The sequence below is a fragment of the Balearica regulorum genome, chromosome 16 (genome assembly GCF_011004875.1).
Source record: "Balearica regulorum gibbericeps isolate bBalReg1 chromosome 16, bBalReg1.pri, whole genome shotgun sequence".
In the NCBI taxonomy this organism is placed as follows: domain Eukaryota; kingdom Metazoa; phylum Chordata; class Aves; order Gruiformes; family Gruidae; genus Balearica; species Balearica regulorum.
The window spans coordinates 11716427-11736820 of NC_046199.1; the positions used below are offsets into that span (position 1 = coordinate 11716427).

The following is a 20394-nucleotide window of genomic DNA, read 5'->3' on the forward strand; positions in this document are numbered from 1 at the left end:
TTTCGGGCCAGGCTGCTGTTGTGTTTAACAGCCGGATCCAGACCCTGGGACGCTACGCTTTCATCCTACACTACTACCAGCCCAACCATCCCACCTTCCCTGTGGAAGTGTTAATCAACGGTGGGCGCACCTGGCAAGGTGAGAAGAGCAGGGACTTGGGGGAAGGTGCTTGTAGGCAGAAGCCTTGGCAAGTTTTTGATGCCAGGGGATAACTGTGGGTTCACTGAGGAGTGCAAAGATGAAGTGAGATTGACTTATCTGTTCTAAACCAGGAGGGTGTGATGAGGACTGCAAGGGAAATGTGAGACCAACAGGTTTGTTGTCTTTTCAGGTCAGACCAATGCTACTTTCTGCCCACATGGCTACGGATGCCGGAGCCTGGTAGTTTCCGAGGACCAGATTGTCCTGGATGTTACCGATAATGATCTGACTGTGGTTGTTCGAGTGCCAGAGGGCAAGCAGCTGTGGCTGGTGAGCCTCTCTCCAGGAAGCTCCTGGGGCATGCCGGACCAGGCTCCAGCCACGTGGCTCCAGCAGGGCTGGAGTTTGTCCTTGGGGATTTTTGTCACTGTGTGACTGCAGGAATGTTTCCCACTATCACTCAGTTTCTGAACTACCCTAGAAAGTTGCAATCTCCAACTTTAGTGGTGTAGAATTGAGGGCAGGATTCACAGAGACAGGGTCTGTATATGAATTAGCCTTCACTGTATGGTTTTAGTACCAAAGCGAGGCAGATATGGAAGCTGTTGCTTTGGATATATAGCTTGTAATAATCCAAAATAAGCCTTATTCATACCCCAGTACTATTTTGCACCTGCAGAGCATTGTTTGTCCAGGCAGGTCTCATCATGGGAGCCAGTAGTCCTTGTTATGCTTAGGCCAGCAGGACTAGAAGATTGACCAAAATTTGGATAAATGGCCGAAAGACAGAATTGGAGCCCGGGTGCCTTCATGTCTAGGATTTGAGATGATGGTGACAGCCTGCTTCTGTGCTGAAGCACAGCCAGCGTTGCCTTTTTTTTTACTCCAGTGAATTTGGGCCACCCCTCTCCTGGAGCATTAAAATAGATGGACCCTGATGGATGAACCTCAATGGAGAGGTGATCCCTGGTCTTTCCAGTACTCAGGCACTTTGTTATATTCTGTCCCAGCAAGGGATGAGCTGATGAGAAGTTAAGGTGCATTTTGAGTCAGCTCATTTAGGATTGCGTCTGTCTGGCTCAGCTAAGGAGCCTGGCTCACCCACCTTGTCCTTGCTGTGCAGGATTACATCCTCGTGGTGCCTGAGGACAGCTACAGCTCTCAGTACCTGCAGGAGGAACCCCTGGACAAGTCCTACGACTTCATCAGCAGCTGTGGTGTCAACAGCTTCTACATCAGGTGAGACCTTTGGCTGTGGGTGGCTGCTCTGCTGTCTGTGGGCTGCACACTCCTCAGGGAGCAAAAGCCCATTTCCTTTATGTGTGGCAGGGCAGGGATCCACTTAAGGCTTTCCTTATGTAATGACCAAAGCTGTGGGTATTTGGGGGATCTCAGTGTCACAGGCTCTCCCTCCCACTAATTCAGTACCCACTGCTGTAGGAGATCCTGCTGGATTTTGGGGTGGTAGGGAGGCTGTCGGGTTGTGCGGCAAGGTGATTCCTTCTGCCTTCCCCTGCAGCCCCAGCACGTCGTCGAGGTTCTGCCGTGACTCTGCCATCTCGCTCTCCCTCTTCTACAACAATGGGGCGCAGCCCTGCCGGTGCCATGAAGCGGGGGCACGGGGCAGCCAGTGTGAGCCCTTCGGTGGGCAGTGTCCCTGCAAGTCCAACGTCATCGGGCGAGAGTGCTCCCGCTGTGCCACTGGCTACTGGGGCTTTCCCAACTGCAGGCGTGAGTTGTCCTGTCTCCCACTCTGCTTTCCCAGCACTTGCTGTTTTGCCTCTTACAGGGCTGAGGCTGATTTGGGAAATGGCTGCATTTTCCAGCCCTGTAATGGCTCTTCTTGCATGAAAACAGCCCAGCTGCCTGCAGAGCAGTTGAGCTCTGCACCCATTGCCTCGCACTCTCCTTGGGCTGCCCGGGTCTCGCTCCCCCAAACACAGTCCCTTTTCTGCCCCTTCCAGCCTGTGACTGCGGGACACGTCTCTGCGACGAAGTGACGGGGCAGTGCATCTGCCCTCCGCACACCCTGAAGCCAGAGTGCATCGTCTGCGAGCCCCAGACCTTTGGCTGCCACCCCCTCATCGGCTGCGAGGACTGCAATTGCTCTCGGCCCGGTGTGCAGGAGCTGACAGAGCCAGGCTGTGACGTGGACAGCGGGCAGTGCAGGTGAGGGAGCCCTGTCGCTGCACAGGGCATGTCTGGCAGCATCCCCGGTCCGTGTCTGGCAGCATCTCTGGTCCCTGCTGGAGTGATGGGACTGTCAGCAGGTTACAGGGAGGGATGGGGAAATCCTCATCAGTGCTGTGTCCCTGCAAGCGTGGGTGAGCCCTGAAAGCCTGGCTGCTCCCCGCACAGCAGCACGAAGCAGAGGTTTCTAATGCTTGTGTCCCATCCAGGTGTAAGCCCAATATCATAGGGCGGCAGTGTGATCTCTGTGCCCCTGGCTTCTACCACTACCCCAACTGCCGGCGGTGTGACTGCCACCAGGCTGGCACCGAAGCAAGCGTGTGCGACCCGGTCACAGGGCAGTGTCACTGCAAGGTCAGTCCTTTGATGCCTTCACACAGCACGTTTCTGCTCGGCTCGACTCTCCTGCTCTGGCAATGCAGCTGGTTCAGCTTGGGGGGGCTGTGGGTGTCTGGCGTGCCAGGAGGGAGCAGGGCTCAAGGAGAGCGCCTGTGTGCTGAGCTGCAGCCATCCTGCCCCATGTGGCAGTAGGTTCAGAGCACACTGAAAGACTCCTTCTCCCCATTTTTCCTGTCCGTGAAGGTCTATGCTTTGGGCTGTCACTGGGCAGGTGGACAGTCTGAGTCCAGCCCTGTGTCACAGACCATCGCAGGTAAAGCTCTCAGCCCTGTTTACTCTTTCTGCTCCTGCATGACAGCAGAGTAACTCAAACTGCTGCTGAGCTGCCTGCTCCAGCCCCTTTGCAGGGCTCACAAGTAGGGTGAATTTAATGTTTGATGGGTGATGTGCAAGCAAACCTGTTCAGGAACTGCTTAATAGTCTTTCAGCATCACATCATTGCGCTTTCATCACTCGTTCAGCCATCTCTGTCACCTACTAAGGCCTAGTGAGGAGCTGCTGACACTGTTGAGCTTTGCTTGTCTTCCAGGAAAATGTGGAGGGCCTGAGGTGTGACCAGTGCCGCCTGGGAACATTTTCTTTGGATGCCAGCAACCCCAAGGGTTGCACCAAGTGTTTCTGCTTCGGTGCAACCGATCGCTGCCGCAGTGCTGAGAAGCACCGAACGGAGGTGAGAGGGGCTGGGGGCCACCAGAGCCTGCAATTCAGTTGTGTTCCCATCTGCCTGGCTCCTTGCTGCCCTCGGATCTCTGTCCTGCATTAATCCTACTCCTCTAGAAGTTATGCTGTGAGGAGGGTTATGTTTGTCTCTCTCTGCCCGTCTCCCACTTTCAGCCCCTTTTCCTCATCTCTGGGGTCTCACAGGGTGGAGAGCCATGGCAGGGGTGATGTTCAGCTTTCCAGTGGCTTCATCAGGATGCACGTGAGGTTGTGAGCCTGTTATCATCGTTTCTGCTGTTCTGGGACTTGTTCTTCTGAAGCATCATGATCCGAACACATTCTGTAGCTCCACCAGGGCTCTGGGGGCTCTCTGGAGACACTCATGGTTTGCTTTTCCCCCACAGTTCGTTGACATGAACGGGTGGCTCTTGCTGAGCAGCGACCGCCAGGAAGTGCCGACAACTCTGAGCCTGCGGGAGCAGCTCCTCCACGCTGATCTCAAGAACCTCCTGGATGCGTACCAGGAGCTTTACTGGGTTGCACCCAGCTCCTACCTTGGGGACCGGGTAAGAATGCAGTGGCAGCTGGACCAGCAGTCATACCCATCCCTGACCCCACCGACACGTGTGCCAGCAGCACGCCCGCTGACGCGCAGGCATTGCTCACACTCTGGTTGAACACACACAGCTCTGACCCAGCTCAGTGGCGTGGACTCGCAGCAACACATGCAATTTGTCTGTCCCTTAGGTTTCCTCCTATGGTGGGCACCTGCGCTACGAGCTGCACTCTGACCCGCGGAGGGGTGACGTGTTTATTCCCGTGGAGTCCCGCCCGGACGTGATCCTGAAGGTGCAGCCTGGGAGATTCCCTGGTGCCTCCTGCTAACACAGGAGCAGGTGGGGTGGTGACTGACACCTTCCTTGCTTTTCCCAGGGAAATCAGATGAGCATCATGTTTCTGGAAGGCACCTACCCTTCCCCAGGGGAGGTACACAACGGTCAGCTGCAGCTGGTGGAGGTGAGTTTGCACACACAAGTGTGTACCAAGTGCTTAGATGTTACTGAAAGGACAAGGCTAGCATATAGACAGAAGGGACGATTGCTTTGAGCTCAGTATTTTAGGTGCTGCTGTTGCAGCAGAACTGTTTGTGACCACCCAGGGCTGTTTTATCTGTGCAAAGGGGAGACATTCCAGCAGCAGGGAAGTGAAGGCTGGGCTGGATTTTCAGGTGCCTGGTACAAAATAAAGGCTTGTCCTTCCTGCTGGTAATGTCAGGTCTTCTCCCACTAGGGTAACTTCAGGCACACAGAGACACACAACCCTGTGTCTAGAGAGGAGCTCATGATGGTGCTGGCAAACCTGGAACAGCTGCAGATCCGGGCGCTCTTCTCCCAGCTCTCTTCATCCGTGTCCCTGCGCCGTGTGGTCCTAGAGGTGGCAACAGATACAGCTACTGGCATCCGCGCCAGCAACGTGGAGCTGTGCTTTTGCCCAGCTAACTACCAGGGCGACTCCTGCCAGGTAGGGCGAAAGGAGACGTGCTGCTTCAGGCAGGGGCGGGGGGGTCAAACAGCCACCGCTTGGGGCCTCAGCCACCCCTTGTGCTTGGTATGGGTGGCAGCATCAGGGTTTGGATGTTCGTGTAAAGCAGTGATGCCAGAGTACCAGCTTCTAAGCTGACACCCGAGGGCTTCAGTTGAAATTACAGCTCAGGTTGTAGCTGAGGAAGGAACAACATCTCCCAGGCTCCCCTCCCACCACAACACAGTGCACCTGGGAGAGGTGTGTTAGCTGCATCTGTCCTCTTCAAAGAGGCATGATGGGGAAATCAGTCAGGTGTTGCAGACCAAAATTACATGCATGCACTACCTTGGAATAGGTCCTTCTGTCTGGCCAATTATCTCCTACTGATGAGGAGCAGGAAGGAGCTACACTGAAAAATCGTGATTGTTGCTTTTAATCTCTTCTCCATCAGTACAACCCTGTGGGAATTCTGTCATGGAAACTAAATTAGTCCTTTTGCTTTGCCTGAATATATCAGGCTGTTTTTCACATCTCTTTTTCTCTGTCCTCAGGAATGTGCTCCAGGTTACTACAGGGACACCAAGGGGCTCTTTCTGGGAAAATGTATCCCATGTCATTGCAACGGCCACTCAGATCGGTGCCTGCCGGGCTCTGGGATATGCCTTGTAAGTAAACAGTAAACCAGCATGGTATTTTGGAGTTGTAAGGTCTGCAGCGTGCAGTTAAAAAGCTCTTCACATACAAACTGAGCTGGCAGGTCCATGCCTGAACTGGAGCATTAGCTGCATGTGCCATTTCAGGGATGGTCCTGCTTGGGGACAGCTTAGGGTCAAAGATATTTTGGGGAAAGAGGAGGGGCTGGAGCGTCCAGATATCCAGTGGGATATTCTTTGTGCAGCACACATTTCTTGCTGTGAGTGCTGAGCCTGCAGCCTGCCTTCTCCTTGCAGAACTGCCAGCACAACACAGAGGGAGACCACTGTGAGCGGTGCAAGGATGGCTACGTGGGCAGCCACTCTGCCGAAGAACCCCTGCAGTGTGTTGGATGTCCGTGCCCTCTTTCAGTTGCCTCCAACAAGTAAGCACCCTTGGATGGGATTGTCTGTTTGGACCCCCTGATTAACTGCTGGGAAGTGCGCTGTGCCACATCAGGGCACTGGCTTGGCTCTGGTGGGTGTCCCAGTGCAAGCCTTGTCCATGGCCATAAGCTCACTCTCTTACCAGAGGCTCCAGCAGCCCACACCAAGTGATCAGCTCCCCTGGCACTATGTCAGGGGTAACTGTACCTTCCTGTCGCCTCTTGTTTCAGTTTTGCCATCGGTTGTGTCCACAAGGGCTCCAACATGCAGTGCCTCTGCAAGCCTGGCTATGCTGGACCCAACTGTGAGCGGTAAGGGTGATGGCACCCATGTTTCTGGGGCCTCAGACGCACTAGTCCCATGCAGCCATTGCTGTGGCAGAAGTAAAGTTGTCCTAGTAGAGACAGAGACTGCAGAGGAAGAGGTTGGCTCTGCCCACGGTGCACTTAGCTCTGGCAGGATTTCTTTCAATCCTTTTCAACCTGCAAATGCCCTGTTGCTGTCTCCACTGCTGATAGATTGTGTTACCGTGGGTGTATTCCTCAGCTGTGCTTTGCCTTAACTTGCAGTCTGTGATAAAGGCACCTTTCTGAGGTATCATGAGGCAAAACACAAAGTGCTTTGAGATCCCTGAGGGGGTTGCAGCAGTTACAAGTGTTGGATGCTTGCACTGTTATAATTGCATAACTCAAGCGTGGTGCAGGCACGAGCTGTGGGGATCCCCCGATGCCCTGCCTGTGTTTTAACTTGCCGTATTTCTCCAGGTGTGCCCCAGGATACTATGGCAATCCCTTGGTGATTGGCAGTTCGTGCCAGCCCTGTGACTGCAGCGGGAACACGGATCCCAACATGCTGTTCAGCAGCTGCGACTCCCTGACGGGCGCCTGCACGGGGTGCATGCACCACACGGCCGGTGCGCGGTGCGAGGTCTGCGCCCCCGGCTACTATGGGGACGCGGTGGCAGCCAAGAACTGCACACGTGAGTGGGGCAGGCAGCAAGCACTGGCAGGGGAAGGTGGACAGACTGACCGTGGATGTGTTTAGTGCCTTAGCCAGGCTGTGCATTGCCCCGCTGAGTCACGCGCTTCGTTGCAAACATTGCGCGAATTGTCTAAAGATGGTAATAAGAAAAAAACCCTCCAAAAATCTGCCCTCCAGCATCACAACTCCATAACATCCGATCCACCCCTGAATGCAAGCCGCCAAGCTGCACCCAGGCTGGGACGGTCTTGCCCCGAGCAGCTACTGCAGCAGCAGTGCTGGCGCTCCCTCGGGAGCGTGGGTTTGCACAGCGCGCTCCCAGCGCTGCTCATCTCCCTCTGAGAACAGCAGCTCACCAAGGGGGGTCTGTCCTGGGCAGGCGTGCTGGGAATAAGTTACCAGCAGGAGCAAATCCAAGAGTCTGTCTTTGCTCTGTGGTACGTAAGGAGGAAATAGGATTCCCTGTTGGGAATAAGGTTTGTGAGTGGCTGAGCAGGCTCTTCACTGTATAACTGACTGTATTTTCCCCTGGTAGAGTGCAACTGTTCGCCTTGCGGGACAGACTCGTGCCATCCGCGAACCGGCCAGTGCTTCTGCAAGACTGGAGTGACTGGCCAGCACTGTGACCGCTGCGAGGTGAGGACTGTCTGGCACTGGGATGGTGCCTGTGCTTGGCACAGGGGTGAGGGGCAGCCCCGGTGTGTCCTCCCCAGGCCTGTGGGCAGAGCGGTGCTGGCAGCTGCACTGGCAGCCAGGTGGTTAAGAGTGGATTTGTGTGATCTGCTTATGCACGGCGAAAGCTTATTAAAGATCTGGTAGCACGCGATGGAGGCAGGGTTCAGCTGCAGCCTGGGCAGTGGTGTGGTACCCTCTGGGAAACTGCAGTAAACCCCATTTCCCTGCATGCGTCCAGCGTGGGCATGCAGGGAAGGGTGGGTTTGCAGAGCAGTGCTGTGGTGTGTCTGGGCTGTTACTGCCGCTCCACGTCTTTGCTGTGCTGATATGAGTTTTGTGGTACTCGAAACACTCCTCGAAAGCAAGGCTGGGGCCCCACGTTGCCTCAGCATGCCCCAGGAGGGAGGTACGCGTGCCCTCTTGCTGAACAGGGCACCCCCTGTCCTGCTTTTCCCTAGGAGGGCTACTATGGCTTCGAGGGATGCTCTGGCTGCCGGAGGTGTGACTGCGACGTCGGCGCCGTGGGGAGCAGCTGCCACGCGCAGACCGGCCAGTGCAGCTGCCTGCCCGGTGTCAGCGGCTCGCGCTGCCAGCAGTGCGCCCCGGGCTACTGGGGCTTCAGCGAGAGCGGCTGTACAAGTGAGTCCTGCTTCCCGGGTGTTGGGTCCTGCACGTGGAGGAGCGGGGCAAGGTGTTGGTGGCACGTGTGCTTGTCGAATTGTTGAAGGTGGAAAACTTTCCACCTTTAACTGCTGTCTGAGGTCCTGTGCGTGTTGCCAGGTTGCACAGGGAAAGCCCAGCAGTGGCATGTAAGATAAGCAGGGATGCAATTGCACAGCTGGAATAAAATCACCCCTTCCCCTCCCTGCGGGGTGATTACAGCACAAAATGATGCCACGAGCGTTTCCTTGTTGTTAAACTCGGCAGAGTGCGAGTGCAGAGGGGGTTCCTGCGACCCGCGCACTGGGGAGTGCACCTGCTCCAACGGGCTGACGGGGAAGCAGTGTGATGTCTGCATGCACGAGTATGAGATCCCCGTGGCAAACGGCCCAGACAGCATGAGGTGTGAAGGTCTGTATCCTGCGGTCCTGGGGACAGAGGTGAGGGAAGCCCAGGGAAAGGGCCTGTGCTGACCACTCCGTTCCTCTGGCAGTGTGTGACAGCTGTGTCCTGCTTCTGCTGGAGGATCTGCAGAGCATCGAGACGTCCTTCCCCTCCATTCGCAGCCAGCTGGTCAACCTCAACGCCAGCTCCATCGCCTGGGCTCGTCTCCACGGTCTCAACAGCACTATGGCGACTGTCGCTGTACGTGGAAGGTTTAACACCATTTTTGGCCCATGGTTCCTGGCCCATTGTCCTGATCTTGGCTCTTTTTGTCCCAGAATCAGCTGCGTGAGTACCAGAGAGCCATGAACAAGGTCAGGCAAAGGACTGACGAGCTGGAGGATGAGAACGTGGACCTCACGCAGGACCTGAACGCGTTGCAGCACAAAGTAGGGTATTTCTCCACCTTCCTCCCCTTGTCAGAGCACGAGTCCCTCCTTTTACCTAAAATGAGGGGTTTGAAGGCCATGAGGAGCCTATTTCAGGCAGGATGGATCTCCTGCCCAGCCAGCACTAGGCTTGGGGGTCTCTTACTTAGATGTCTAGGCTGTTAAACATCTTGTGATATGGATGGTTGTTTCTTGATTTATTACTTGCTTCTGAGGCAGCTCCAACTTTAACAAGTAAAGATAAATTCAATAAAATGTCACTTATAGAAGGAGCATACAAGGAAGGATCGTAAACATCTAGGTCCGTCCTGGATGCATCCATGCCGTGGCAGGGAGAGCCTGGGCTTTGTCAGCGAACAAGTCGACCCTTTTTATTGTAGTAGTCCTTGGAGGCCTCAGTACAGCAACACCTTTTGCAAGGTGCAATCTATATGCAGTCTATAAAACACCAGTTGCGTCTTCAGAGAATTTATAAACTGAGGAGAATTTGATTTGATTTGATTTATAAACTGCCTGCTCCTGATCTAAGGGAGAGGGAAGAGTCTCTACTTGGTAATGTACATCCCTTGGCAGCTATGGACAGATTGCTTCTGTCTATATGTACACCCATGCCCTGAATGGCCAAACTGCAGCCCTCCATCTCTTCTTGTGTCCTGGTCGGGGTGCAGGTGGGCCTGGCTCCAGGCTCTAAGGCTTTTCCTGTGTTAGGAGTGCAGTGAGTGCTGTCCCTCTGTGGTCTTAGGGCTGATTCAGGATCCAGAGCCTGTTGCACTTGGGAGCTGCACGTGCTGCTTGTGCTTCTCTGAAGGTGGTAGACGAGACCATGACTGAATGCATCGTAGGCAAGCAGCGCAGGGCAGGCTGTTGCAGGAAACATGACTTTCTCAGTTCAAGGACCTCAAAAACTGCACATTCCCAAGCCTCGTGTGCCTTTTGGCAACATCTTTCCCTCTGATGGATCACACGAAACATAAATTTCATGCCTCAAGCTAATCCAGCGGTTTTTGTTGTAGATGACAATGACTCACAGAGAAGCAAACCGTATTGAGCAGCACACAAGAGACACTTACCAGAGGGGGGAGCAGCTCCTGCTAAATATGCAAAGCATTCAGAAAGGCATTGCAGGTAGGTAAAGAAGGGCCTCTGCTTTGTGAGTTTTTCCTGCTGGGAATGCCACGCTCTTGCTTTCAAACAGCACCAAGTACTGCATCACTTAGAAAGAGGCATGGAGAAAACAAGAGGAAATACAAATTAAATGGAGATCCCTGCAGAATTCTGTCTGTTCAGGTAGACCAGGCTTAGTGAGTCCCAGCTGTTTGGCTAAACACAATCTTTGGAAAAAAACACATTCAACTTGCAGAAATGTTATTAAAATGCATAAAACCAGGGCAATCTGCATTACTGCTTCAGGAGAGATTTAGCAAAACAGGGAGTGAGTGACTGGATCTAGGAGAGGAGGCAAAACCACAAAAAGATGCTTGGGACGTAGCATGCATTACTGTAACTGCCAGGGAGACAGAACTGTGGGGCAATACCCCTGAGTTACCTTGAGCAATTCAGGTGCCTGAGTACTGCACGAGAGCTGGCTGCAGTTTGTTGAGGGTGATTTGTAAGAGAGGAAAGATCTCAGGGACTATGAAGGACCTGGGTTGGTCAATGCTAACGGAGAATCTGGATTTCTCTGCAGACTTGGTGCGGCAGATGGCCAGGTTTGGGGCAGCAAACACCAGCACCACCTCCACCGAGGAGTTTCGGCAGAAGATGGCTGAGGTGGAAAGGATGCTGAGGGAGATGAAGGAGCGGAGCCTGGGCAGCCAGGAAGAGCTGGCAAGGCGCGAGCAAGAGGAGGCTCAGAAGCGTGAGTCTGGCTCAGTGGCATGGGCCAGGGCTGCACAGACCCCACTGGGTCTAGCCATTCCTGATGGCCTGGCTTGGAGCCCATGCAGATGCTACACATCGTGATCATGTTTGGAGAGTGCTGTTAACAAATAGGCACCCCCAGCAAGTTTTACAGTAGTTTCAGGGTCCCCTGTGACACTCCATTTATGGTTCCTTTTCCCTTGAGGTGAATTTTAGAGCAGATTGTACTAGCTGGATGGGGTTTCTCCGTCATCCAGAGCCTTTCAGGCATGGCTGGATGTCCTTCTGAAAGAGATCCCATCCCTCTCACCAGGACTGGGGATTTGGAGACAATCTTTGATGAGATCCTGTGCTATCCAGGCTGAGGGAGGGAGGGAGGGAAGATGGTCACTTCTGGCCTCGATACCTGCCAAGTGAGACCAGAACCAGACTTTACCACAGCTAAGCACAGAAAGAGCCCTTTAACACAGGAGGATGAATTAGTAACAGTTCTCATCTCCTCCATCCTCAGTGCTGCATCGGGTGAAGAGTGAGCTGCACGCCCGCTGGGAGTCCAACCAGGACCTGGTGAGCAGCATCCAGGACCAGCTGGCGCAGCACAGCTCCCAGCTGATGGATCTCCGTGATGCCCTCAACGAGGCTGTGAACAAAACCAGACAAACAGAGGACTTGAACAGCCTGAACCGCAACAACCTGGAGGAGAGTCAGGTAGGCCTTCACTGGGTGATCCTGTACTGCTGTGCAGTGGCAGGTGGCCTACCCCAGCCCCACCGGTGCCTAACCCCATGTCTGTGTGTCTAGCAAAAGAGCCGTGAACTCCAAAAGCAGCATGTGCTGGTGCAGGAGACCCTGAGGATGGCCAAGGACTCTTTGGCCCAGGTCTCCAACTTCCTACAGAAGATGGAGAGCGCGAAGGAGGTCAGTGACAGAGGTGCTTCGGCATGGGCAGAGCGCAAGGGGGTGGCAGCCCTCAGTCGTGACGTGTGTCCTTGCAGGCGTACGAGAAGCTGGCAGCCTTGCTGGATGGGGCGAAGCTGCCCCTGACTGAGCGGGTCAAGAAGTTCTCCCCAGCCAGCAGCAAGATCCCCATTGTGGAGCAGGCAGAGGAGCATGCCCGGCTCCTGGATGAGCTCGCGAGGAACCTGTCCAGGTGAGGCACTGGTCCTGACACTCACTAGTCAAGCCATCTCCTACCGGAGTTGGGGATGGGAAACTGCAGCCCCATGCTATGACGGGGGAGCAGAGGGGTACTGTCTCCAAAGCTTTATCCTGGAGCACATGTTGTGATGAGGAACCCAAAGGGATTTGTCTGTGGGAGCATGGACAAGAGCCCAGCGTGAGTGGTCTTTGTGGACTTGATGGCTTTGTCTTCCAACACAGCATTATCCAGAGCACAAACCAAGATGGCTTCATCCAGCGGGCGATTGATGCCTCCAATGCCTACGCCAGCATCATTGAAGCTGTGAAAAAAGCTGAGCGAGCTGCCCATGATGCTGATGAGGCAGCCAGCAAGGCTTTGATGGTACGTGCTATGGGGAGCCTCATGAAGATGGGCAAAAGCCAAACTCCCCCAACAGTCCTCCAGCTGTTCGTGCCCACACATAGGGCTCTGCTGCCCCTTTCCTCTGAGACTTGAGCACTTTGCTCTGTGCCACGCTGGCTCCAGAATCTTGGGATTTGGGTCTCCCCGTCATGCCCCAGCAGCGCACCCCACTGTGATTGTCTGAATGAGGATTTTTGTGTGCAGTCAGGGCCGGAGACTTGAATTCCTCTTCAGAGTCTCAGGCAGCACATGTTTGTTTTACAGAGTGTCATATCAGAAAATCTTGAGGCTATTTCTAAAGAGCTGAAGAGGAACAGCAGCAACCTGGAGGAGGCTGTGAGGAGAGAGCAGAGAAAACTCAACGGGGGTGAGCGAGGCTCCTTGCAGGGTGTAATGTCCTTCAGGCTGGACTGAGATCCAACACACAGCATATGTATTTCTTTAATTGCAGTTGTTAAGGACACTCTGCAGAGAGGAAAGGACAAGCTGGCTGACCTCCGTGTGAAGAAGGAACAGCTCCTGAGCCAGCTCCAGTCTGTGCAGGACATGCTGGGCAGGGATCAAGGTTTGTCCTGGGATAGCTAGACTGGTTCTCTCTGCTCCCTTCCTCATGCCCAGGCTGTGACTAAATGGTGCTTCCTCCCCACTCCTGGCTATCCTAGAGATTTTTCTCCTTTCTTTCCAGAGGACACTAAAGAGATGATCCAGAATGCCAAAGCGGCAGCTGCTGAGGCCAATGAAACAGCTGCAAGAGTGGAAGATAGCCTGAGCACTATGAAGAAGAATCTGGATGAGTGGAAAGACCAGTACGGAGACCTTCGAAATGAAGACCTGAACCAGGCAGTCCAGGATGCCAGGAAATCTGGTGAGTGCTGAGCCTGCTGGGCTGCCAGGGCTGCGCCTGGCACAAGCCAGTGCATGGACGGATGTCCCCACGGAGCTCCATGCTTTTGGAAGCTGTGCTTTGCAGCTCCAGGTTAAGAGTAGAGGGAGGTAGCAGCCAACACTGGGTGATTTAAGTCCTGGCCCTTTATTTTTTCTCTCCCTGCAGTGTCTGTACCTTTACTGCAGGAGATGGCATGCACTAGAGCATTTTCACAACCCCCCATCAAGGCTGCTGGATTTAGGGGATCATTCTGTGACTCTGCTCCCAGCTGCCACTGCTTTGACTTGCATGTCTCAAAACTGCCTGAGCTTTAGATCCCCCTTCCTCACTAACCTTCAAAACCCTTGGCTCCTCTCCAACCACAGTGTCCAGCCTGGAAAGCACCATCCCGCTGCTGCTGGAGAAGCTGAGCAGCCTGGAGAACAGGAGGAACAAGAACGCCACTGTGTCAGAGAACATTGTGCGGATCCGGCAGCTCATCACGCAGGCGAGGAACGCTGCCAGCAAGGTAGGCTTGTGGGAGGGTGAGGGCTGTGCATGGGGTTCTGGGGGCTTGGAGTGAGCACGGGCTTACCTGAGGGTAGTATACAAATGGGAGGGCTATCTAGAAGAGCTCTGGGACTGCCAGGCAGGGTCTCGTTCTCATGGGAAGACTCCAGACAATGCTTTGACTTGATAGAGCTGACAGTGACGAGAGAGGCAGCAGCAGTGGTTTCAGTACCGTGGGTTTGGATTTCTCTCCCTCTAGGTGAAAGTCCCCATGAAGTTCAACGGCAGCTCAGGTGTGCAGGTCCGGATGCCCAGCAACCTGCAGGATTTGGCAGCCTATACGTCCCTCAAATTCTACATCCAAAACCCCGAGCCCAGGAGCCAGCAGCGACAGCAGGGCGAGGCAGAGGAGGGGCGGTTCGTGTTGTACCTGGGCAGCCGGGAGGTGAGATGGGACCGTGCGGGCAGGAGGAGGGCAACGCGAGCCCGCGTTGGTAGCATCAACTGGGGGATCACGCCTGGATGTCAGCCCCTCACCCTTCCCCTGCTCCCTTGAGTGTCTTTGTGGGGAACATGAACAGGCTCTAGGTGCAGCCGCCAGCCTGGCCGCAGGTGGATGGGGAGAGCGGTGTGAATGGCGGCGTTTGGCCAGCACAACCCTGGGAGCATCAAGGAAAGCATCGCTTGGTGCTCCTGCCTGTCCTGAATGCCAATGTGTGGCCCTGTCTCCCCCTGTATTCAGGCTGCTGGAGACTACCTGGGCATCGTGCTCAAGGACCACAAAGTGCAGTGGGTCTACAAACTGGGTGATGAGGAGCCAGCCTTCCTAACTGTTGACGAGGATATTGGAGAGCAGTTTGCCACCATCAGCATCAACAGGTAGGAACTGATGGTACACATCCCAAGGAAATTCAGTGGAAGACTGTCCCTGCAGCAGATGTGGGTAGTGCTGTGCCCAAGCCCAGGCAAGCCCTGAACTTGCAGAGGTGCTGTGAACTCCATCATCCAGTCATCCTTAAATGATCAGCACTGAGATACCACCTCCCTGCTAGTTTTTTTTGAGTTATCTTACCAGGTCATGGAGGGTCTGGGGGTGCCTGTAAGAGAGGAAAGATGAAGCTCATCATGGAGCATCCGTTCGGCCTTGTGGCAGTGCTGATAACACAAGTGCTGACTCCTTTCAATGCACTGCTGCTGTGGGGCTCCCCAGAGGGAGATGCACCCCTTTTTGGTAGTGCAGGGAGGCCCTTTGCTCAGGGAGGGCAGGGTTTGCTCCTCGCTGGGGGTCTCCCCTTGTCTTGACCATCCCTCCCTGCTGCAGGATCCTGCAGTATGGGCACATGTCGGTGATCGTGGAGAGGCAGACGGTGCATGAGACCAAGGGAGACAGCGTGGCCAAGGGGGAGCAGGGGCTGCTCAACCTTGACCCGCACAATGTGGTCTTCTACGTGGGTGGCTACCCCTCCAGCTTCACGGTGAGACAGGCAGCAGGGAGGGAGGCTCAGTTTTCTAGGAGGTATCAGTGATACCTTTGGAGCTTCTTGGCAGGGGGGGAATCAGGATCAAACTTGTCCTAACAGTCTGGTTTCCTTCCCAGCCCCCTCCCACTCTGCGCTATCCCAACTACCGCGGGTGCCTGGAGCTGGACACACTGAACGAGGAGGTGGTGAGCCTGTACAACTTCCAACGCACCTTCCAGCTGGATACCACCACTGAGAAGCCCTGCGCAAGGTAGGGTACCATGCCCAGGCCAAGGGGCAGCTCTGGTCTGTGATGCTTACCCTGACCCTTGGCTGCCCCAGAGCATGGCAGCAGCTTTGGAGTGATGCCTTGGGCCGCTTCTTGTGTCAACTCAGGTCCAAGTCCACAGGAGACCCCTGGTTGACTGACGGCTCCTACTTTGATGGCACCGGTTATGCAGAGATCAAGTTTGAGAGCCAGTTTGGCACAACTAAGCGCTTCGAGCAGGAGATCCGAGTGGTCTCCTACAATGGCATCATCTTCTTCCTGGAGAATCAGGCAGGTGCTTGCTCCCCTGAGGAGCCTTCACACCGCAGCTGGTGGGCAGGGACAATCCCAGCCCCACTTGCAGGCATTCCCGGTTCAGGATACTGGGGAGAAGAGGGCTTTGGAGATGGCAGGGCTGCTTTGGGCGGTATTTCTGCACTATTGTTAAGAGCCACAAGAGGGCTGGACCCAGACCTCACAGCAATCAATTGTCTGGAGCTGGAGGGACTCCCCTGAGCTTGCAGAGCACCCATGCACAGACCCTCCCGGCTGGGCAAGGGTTCACTGGGGCAGGCAGCACTACAAGGAGCATTTCCAGCCTGCAGTGCTATCCCTGCGCCCCAGCACAGGGCTGCTCTTTGCAGATAAATCCCCAATAAATGTGACAGCAGCGTGTCAGGGCACTGGCAGCGGGACCTGCTCCCACCGGTGCTAAAGGGCAGGTCGGGCTCAGCGCCACAGCTGCATGCCAGACACGAGGACGTGGGGCTGAGTGTCCATCCTGCTCCCCCAGGGTCAGTTCCTGTGTCTGGCCATCCGGGACGGGAAGCTGGTCCTTTACTATGACTTCAGCACCGGCCTGGAGATGGCAAAACCCAGCAGCAACTCTTCCTCCCTCACCATCAGCAGCACCACAAACAAAGCGGTAAGGGGGAACAGCCACCTGGCCAGCTTGCGTGGAGGGCCCCTCCTCCAGAGGGTTGGGAGGGGGCACCCGAGCCCTTGTTTTGGGTGTGGGGGGAGAGCTGCAAGAATTTGTTTGACTAGAGCCATGAACTGGATGGACACCTTGTGCTGCCCTCTGTGATGGACCTAATTGCCTGAGGCTGGCAGATCATTTTTCTCGTTTGTCTCCAGATCCAGATTTTCCTCCTCAAAATGAATAACAAGAAGCGCATCCTGGTGCGGCTGGAGCGCCTCACCATCTTCATGGTGGAGCAGGAGAACTCCCTGGAGAATGCCGTCTCCTACTACCTGGGTGGCGTGCCCCCAGCTGTGCTGCCCCCCAGGTGGGTCCAGGCTGTGGTGGGGTGGGACAGTCCACATATTCCTCTGTGGTATCCCTGGGGGTCGTCCTGGCCCTTTCCCAGCCACATCCAGGGATGTTGGGGCCCTGCTGAAGCTCTGGCAGGAGATTTTTCTCTTCCTGTCCATCACTGTGGGTTTGAGGATGGGATATCTCCATCTCTGGTGAGGGATGAGGTGCTGGTGTGTGTCACCGAGTCCTCCTTTGCCGTGCTGGGTGCTTTGGAGCAGCCTTGTGCCTGAGGCACTGGAGATACCCATGGCCATCACGCATCCTTCCCAGGCACTCTGTTCGAAGGGTGTGGGGCTAGATCCTGGTAACACTGCCTGCTTCTCCTGCAGCTTGAAAGCACTCTTCCCCACGGGTGGGCCCATCCGGGGCTGCATGAAGGGTTTGAAGGCTCTTGGCAAATACGTTGACCTGAAGCGCATGAGCACTGTTGGTGTAAGCTACGGGTGCACCTCGGACCTTCTGGTAAGCTCAAAGCCCCAGCAGCCTGGCCAGCGTGCTGGGGAAAGGATCTTTGAGGGAAAGGACCGTGAGACCCCCCCCAGACAGGCCCGATCTCCCCTCATTCACAGAAACAAACACAAAATCCACAGGTCCTTGGTGCAAGGGGGGTCATGGTGAGGTTCTCAGTCTAGCTGGCCATAACACTGGCCAGACCCACCAAGGACCCGAGCACCTCGGTCATCCTTCCAGCACCCCTGCAACACCAGGGCCAGGCTCTCACCTCACCTCCATGGTGTCCCTCACAGGTGGCTCGCTCGGTCAGCGTCCACGGACACGGCTACCTGACCCTAGCCCTGAAGGACGTGCCAGGGCTACGGGACTTCTACAGTGGCTTCAGCTTCCGGACAAGCCAGCGCGAGGGCCTGCTCTACCACCACACCACCCAGGTGGGTGCCTACAGTCCCCCCAGGCATCCTGGCAGCAGGGCAGAAACGTCAGCTCCTGCTCTGGGGGTGCTGCAGTAAGATCTGCACCCTGAGCTCCCGGAGGGCAGTGGGGAAATGGGCCCTTCCTTGGGGTTCAGCTGCTGAGCAGCAATGGGGTGATGCTTTTTGCAGGAGGGGACGTGCCAGGTGTCCCTCCAGAGGGGTCAGCTGGCCTTGAACCTGATGGAAACCAAAGTCACCACCGAAAATGCTTATGCAGATGATAGGACCCACTACGTGGCCTTCTACAGCGATGCCCGTGGGTACGTGTCCTGGCGGTGCATGGGGGTGGCATGCCAGTGGCCTTGGGGACCCTCTCAGCCCACGCTGCTCATCCCCCGCAGGGTCCGACTGTACGTGGATGATGAACTGCAGGACACCACAGCAGGCACTGGGTCCAGCCGGCGACAGCAACGGCAGGACAGGCGGCCACTCTTCCATCTTGGGGGTTCACCAGAGCCAGGTGCCCTCAGCAACCTCACTGGCTGCATCGGGAACGTCTTCGTCAAGCGGTGAGCATTGACGTGCTCCTTCCCACAAAGGGGGTCAGCCCCTTCATTCCTCCTGGCTGGCCCAGTGACGGGGACCCTTTCTCCCTGTGTGTAGTACGTCAGAGCCACAAATGGTGGTGGACCTGCAGCAGAACATGGAGAGTGTCAATGTCACCATGAGCTGTCCTTGGGGTGAGCAACCGCAGCAGCTCAGAGCCACTCTGAAGAAGAACAGGCGGAAACCCAAGGTACCAGCTGCTGCCAGAGCTCCCCACATCCTCCTCCCCTCAGACGCCACCGTTGTCCCCTCCCTGGCACCTGCAGGAATGCTCCCCTCACCCCATTCCTTGCTGCATCTTGTGCAGGTGCCAGGCAAGCCTGCCTTGAAGGACCGCCGCCACGATCGGAGTGGGCTCTGCCAGCTGCACCCACAGCCCCGTGTGGCCAGGGGCACCTTCCGCTTTGGGGGTGCTCCAAGCAGTCGCTGGGAGTTCGAGGACATTCCAGCCTCCTTCGGCCAGAGGTGAGGCTCGCCCCACGCCTACCGCACACAAGCTCAGCCCGGGGACTGTCGCTTGGAGAAGAGATGTCCCTTGCAATTGTGGGAGAGCAGGGTGCTCCCATCAAACCCCTGTTTCTGCAGGTCCCATTTCTCCCTGGAGGTGAAGCTGAACTCCTCCAGCGGGCTGCTCTTCTACGTGGCAGGTGAGCAGGGCACCTTTATGGCTCTCTTCGTCTCCAACGGGCGCTTTGTTTTCCTGGTGGACGTCGGCGGGCACCGGCTGCGCATCCGCAGCAAAGACAAGTACCGCGACCGGCGGTGGCACACGGTGAGCGGAGGGTCAGGGCTCAGCAGGACCTCCTTGAGCCACAGTGCTCCTGTGAGCCCCCCCATTGCTGGGTGCCCGTGCAGGGGGTAACTCGGTGCAGTCCTGCTCTGGGCATCGCTTCCTAATTGCACGTGGGACACCCACGATCCCATGGGAGCAAAGGGGACAACACAACCACAGCCAGGGCTGGCTGAACCTCCGAGCCGAGGTCTCCCTTCCCTGGGAGCAGCCCTGGGGGCTCCTCCCAACCTAGGAAGCCCCCAGCCCCAGCACTGACCTTTCATCCTTGCAGGTCTTCTTCAGCAGAGACCAGAGCCGAGCCCAGCTGGTCATCGATGGGTTGCGAGCCCAGGATGCTGCAGTGGCCACCACAAGGCTCTTTGTGGCCCGAACCCCTTTGTATGTGGGGGGGATCCCAGCTGGAAAAGCCAAGGCTCACATACCGGTAAGGATTTGGTGGCCCTAAGGCCTCGCCTTATCTCAGCCAGCTCCCAGTCCCGTGGCATTGCCCCATGCCTGCACTCTTTGGCCCCCCTGCGCTCACTCTGGTGGCCACTTTCCACAGGTTGCATCAGCCTCCAGCTTTGATGGCTGCCTGCAGAACCTACAGCTGGATGGGAGGCCCCTGGGTCCCCCCTCACGCACCTTTGGGGTGACACCGTGCTACGAGGGTGCACTGGAGAGCGGGGTCTTCTTCGCTGCGGATGGCGGGTCCATCGCCCTAGGTACCCCACAGCAGCCTGGCTGGCTCCCACACCCTGGGACTGGGAAGGACACATCTCAGAGGAGTTCCCTTGTCCCCCTCCTCACCCGTAGCGTTTCTCTTCCAGTTGATGCAGTGACAACCAAGCAGGACTTGGAGGTGACACTGGAGGTCCGTCCCCGCAGTGCCTCTGGCCTCATCTTCCACATCAGCACGAGGAGAAGCCACCATCTCCTGTTATACATGGAGGAGACGAAGGTAGCAGGAGGGTGGCTTCCCCGCAGGTTTTCAGAGGCAGCAGCCATCTCCTGCCTTACCCCGCTCAGCTCACTGGGCTCTAATGGGTTTGTCTCACACACCAGGTCACTGTGAGAGGGAACGCTGGGGCTGATGAGTTCTCTGCATCGGTGACATGCCCATCTCTCTGCGACGGACAGTGGCACAGCATCGCAGGTGAGGTGACAGCCAGCGCTTGGCT

General features: G+C 56.0%; 1 protein-coding gene across 3 annotated transcripts in view; it reads left to right on the plus strand.

Moving 5' to 3' along the window:
- The window catches only part of LAMA5 (laminin subunit alpha 5), a 92513-nt gene that overhangs the window by 69553 nt on the left and 2566 nt on the right, over nt 1–20394 (plus strand). For all 3 annotated transcript variants that reach the window (XM_075768419.1, XM_075768417.1, XM_075768418.1), the window contains exons 31-78: nt 12–138; nt 332–471; nt 1265–1380; nt 1661–1872; nt 2106–2310; nt 2541–2685; nt 3260–3400; nt 3795–3956; nt 4138–4239; nt 4324–4407; nt 4681–4911; nt 5466–5579; nt 5865–5992; nt 6224–6304; nt 6758–6972; nt 7510–7610; nt 8108–8288; nt 8577–8720; nt 8803–8954; nt 9032–9142; nt 10156–10267; nt 10830–11000; nt 11514–11710; nt 11804–11920; nt 11998–12152; nt 12383–12524; nt 12810–12912; nt 12997–13110; nt 13231–13410; nt 13797–13939; nt 14180–14365; nt 14663–14799; nt 15242–15395; nt 15518–15651; nt 15777–15939; nt 16442–16573; nt 16786–16937; nt 17296–17428; nt 17713–17853; nt 18025–18155; nt 18237–18404; nt 18499–18631; nt 18749–18906; nt 19027–19213; nt 19506–19658; nt 19779–19938; nt 20044–20174; nt 20279–20369. In XM_075768419.1, the coding sequence (XP_075624534.1) occupies nt 12–138; nt 332–471; nt 1265–1380; nt 1661–1872; nt 2106–2310; nt 2541–2685; nt 3260–3400; nt 3795–3956; nt 4138–4239; nt 4324–4407; nt 4681–4911; nt 5466–5579; nt 5865–5992; nt 6224–6304; nt 6758–6972; nt 7510–7610; nt 8108–8288; nt 8577–8720; nt 8803–8954; nt 9032–9142; nt 10156–10267; nt 10830–11000; nt 11514–11710; nt 11804–11920; nt 11998–12152; nt 12383–12524; nt 12810–12912; nt 12997–13110; nt 13231–13410; nt 13797–13939; nt 14180–14365; nt 14663–14799; nt 15242–15395; nt 15518–15651; nt 15777–15939; nt 16442–16573; nt 16786–16937; nt 17296–17428; nt 17713–17853; nt 18025–18155; nt 18237–18404; nt 18499–18631; nt 18749–18906; nt 19027–19213; nt 19506–19658; nt 19779–19938; nt 20044–20174; nt 20279–20369 (6970 nt within the window). The remainder of the gene's footprint in view (nt 1–11; nt 139–331; nt 472–1264; nt 1381–1660; nt 1873–2105; nt 2311–2540; nt 2686–3259; nt 3401–3794; nt 3957–4137; nt 4240–4323; nt 4408–4680; nt 4912–5465; nt 5580–5864; nt 5993–6223; nt 6305–6757; nt 6973–7509; nt 7611–8107; nt 8289–8576; nt 8721–8802; nt 8955–9031; nt 9143–10155; nt 10268–10829; nt 11001–11513; nt 11711–11803; nt 11921–11997; nt 12153–12382; nt 12525–12809; nt 12913–12996; nt 13111–13230; nt 13411–13796; nt 13940–14179; nt 14366–14662; nt 14800–15241; nt 15396–15517; nt 15652–15776; nt 15940–16441; nt 16574–16785; nt 16938–17295; nt 17429–17712; nt 17854–18024; nt 18156–18236; nt 18405–18498; nt 18632–18748; nt 18907–19026; nt 19214–19505; nt 19659–19778; nt 19939–20043; nt 20175–20278; nt 20370–20394) is intronic.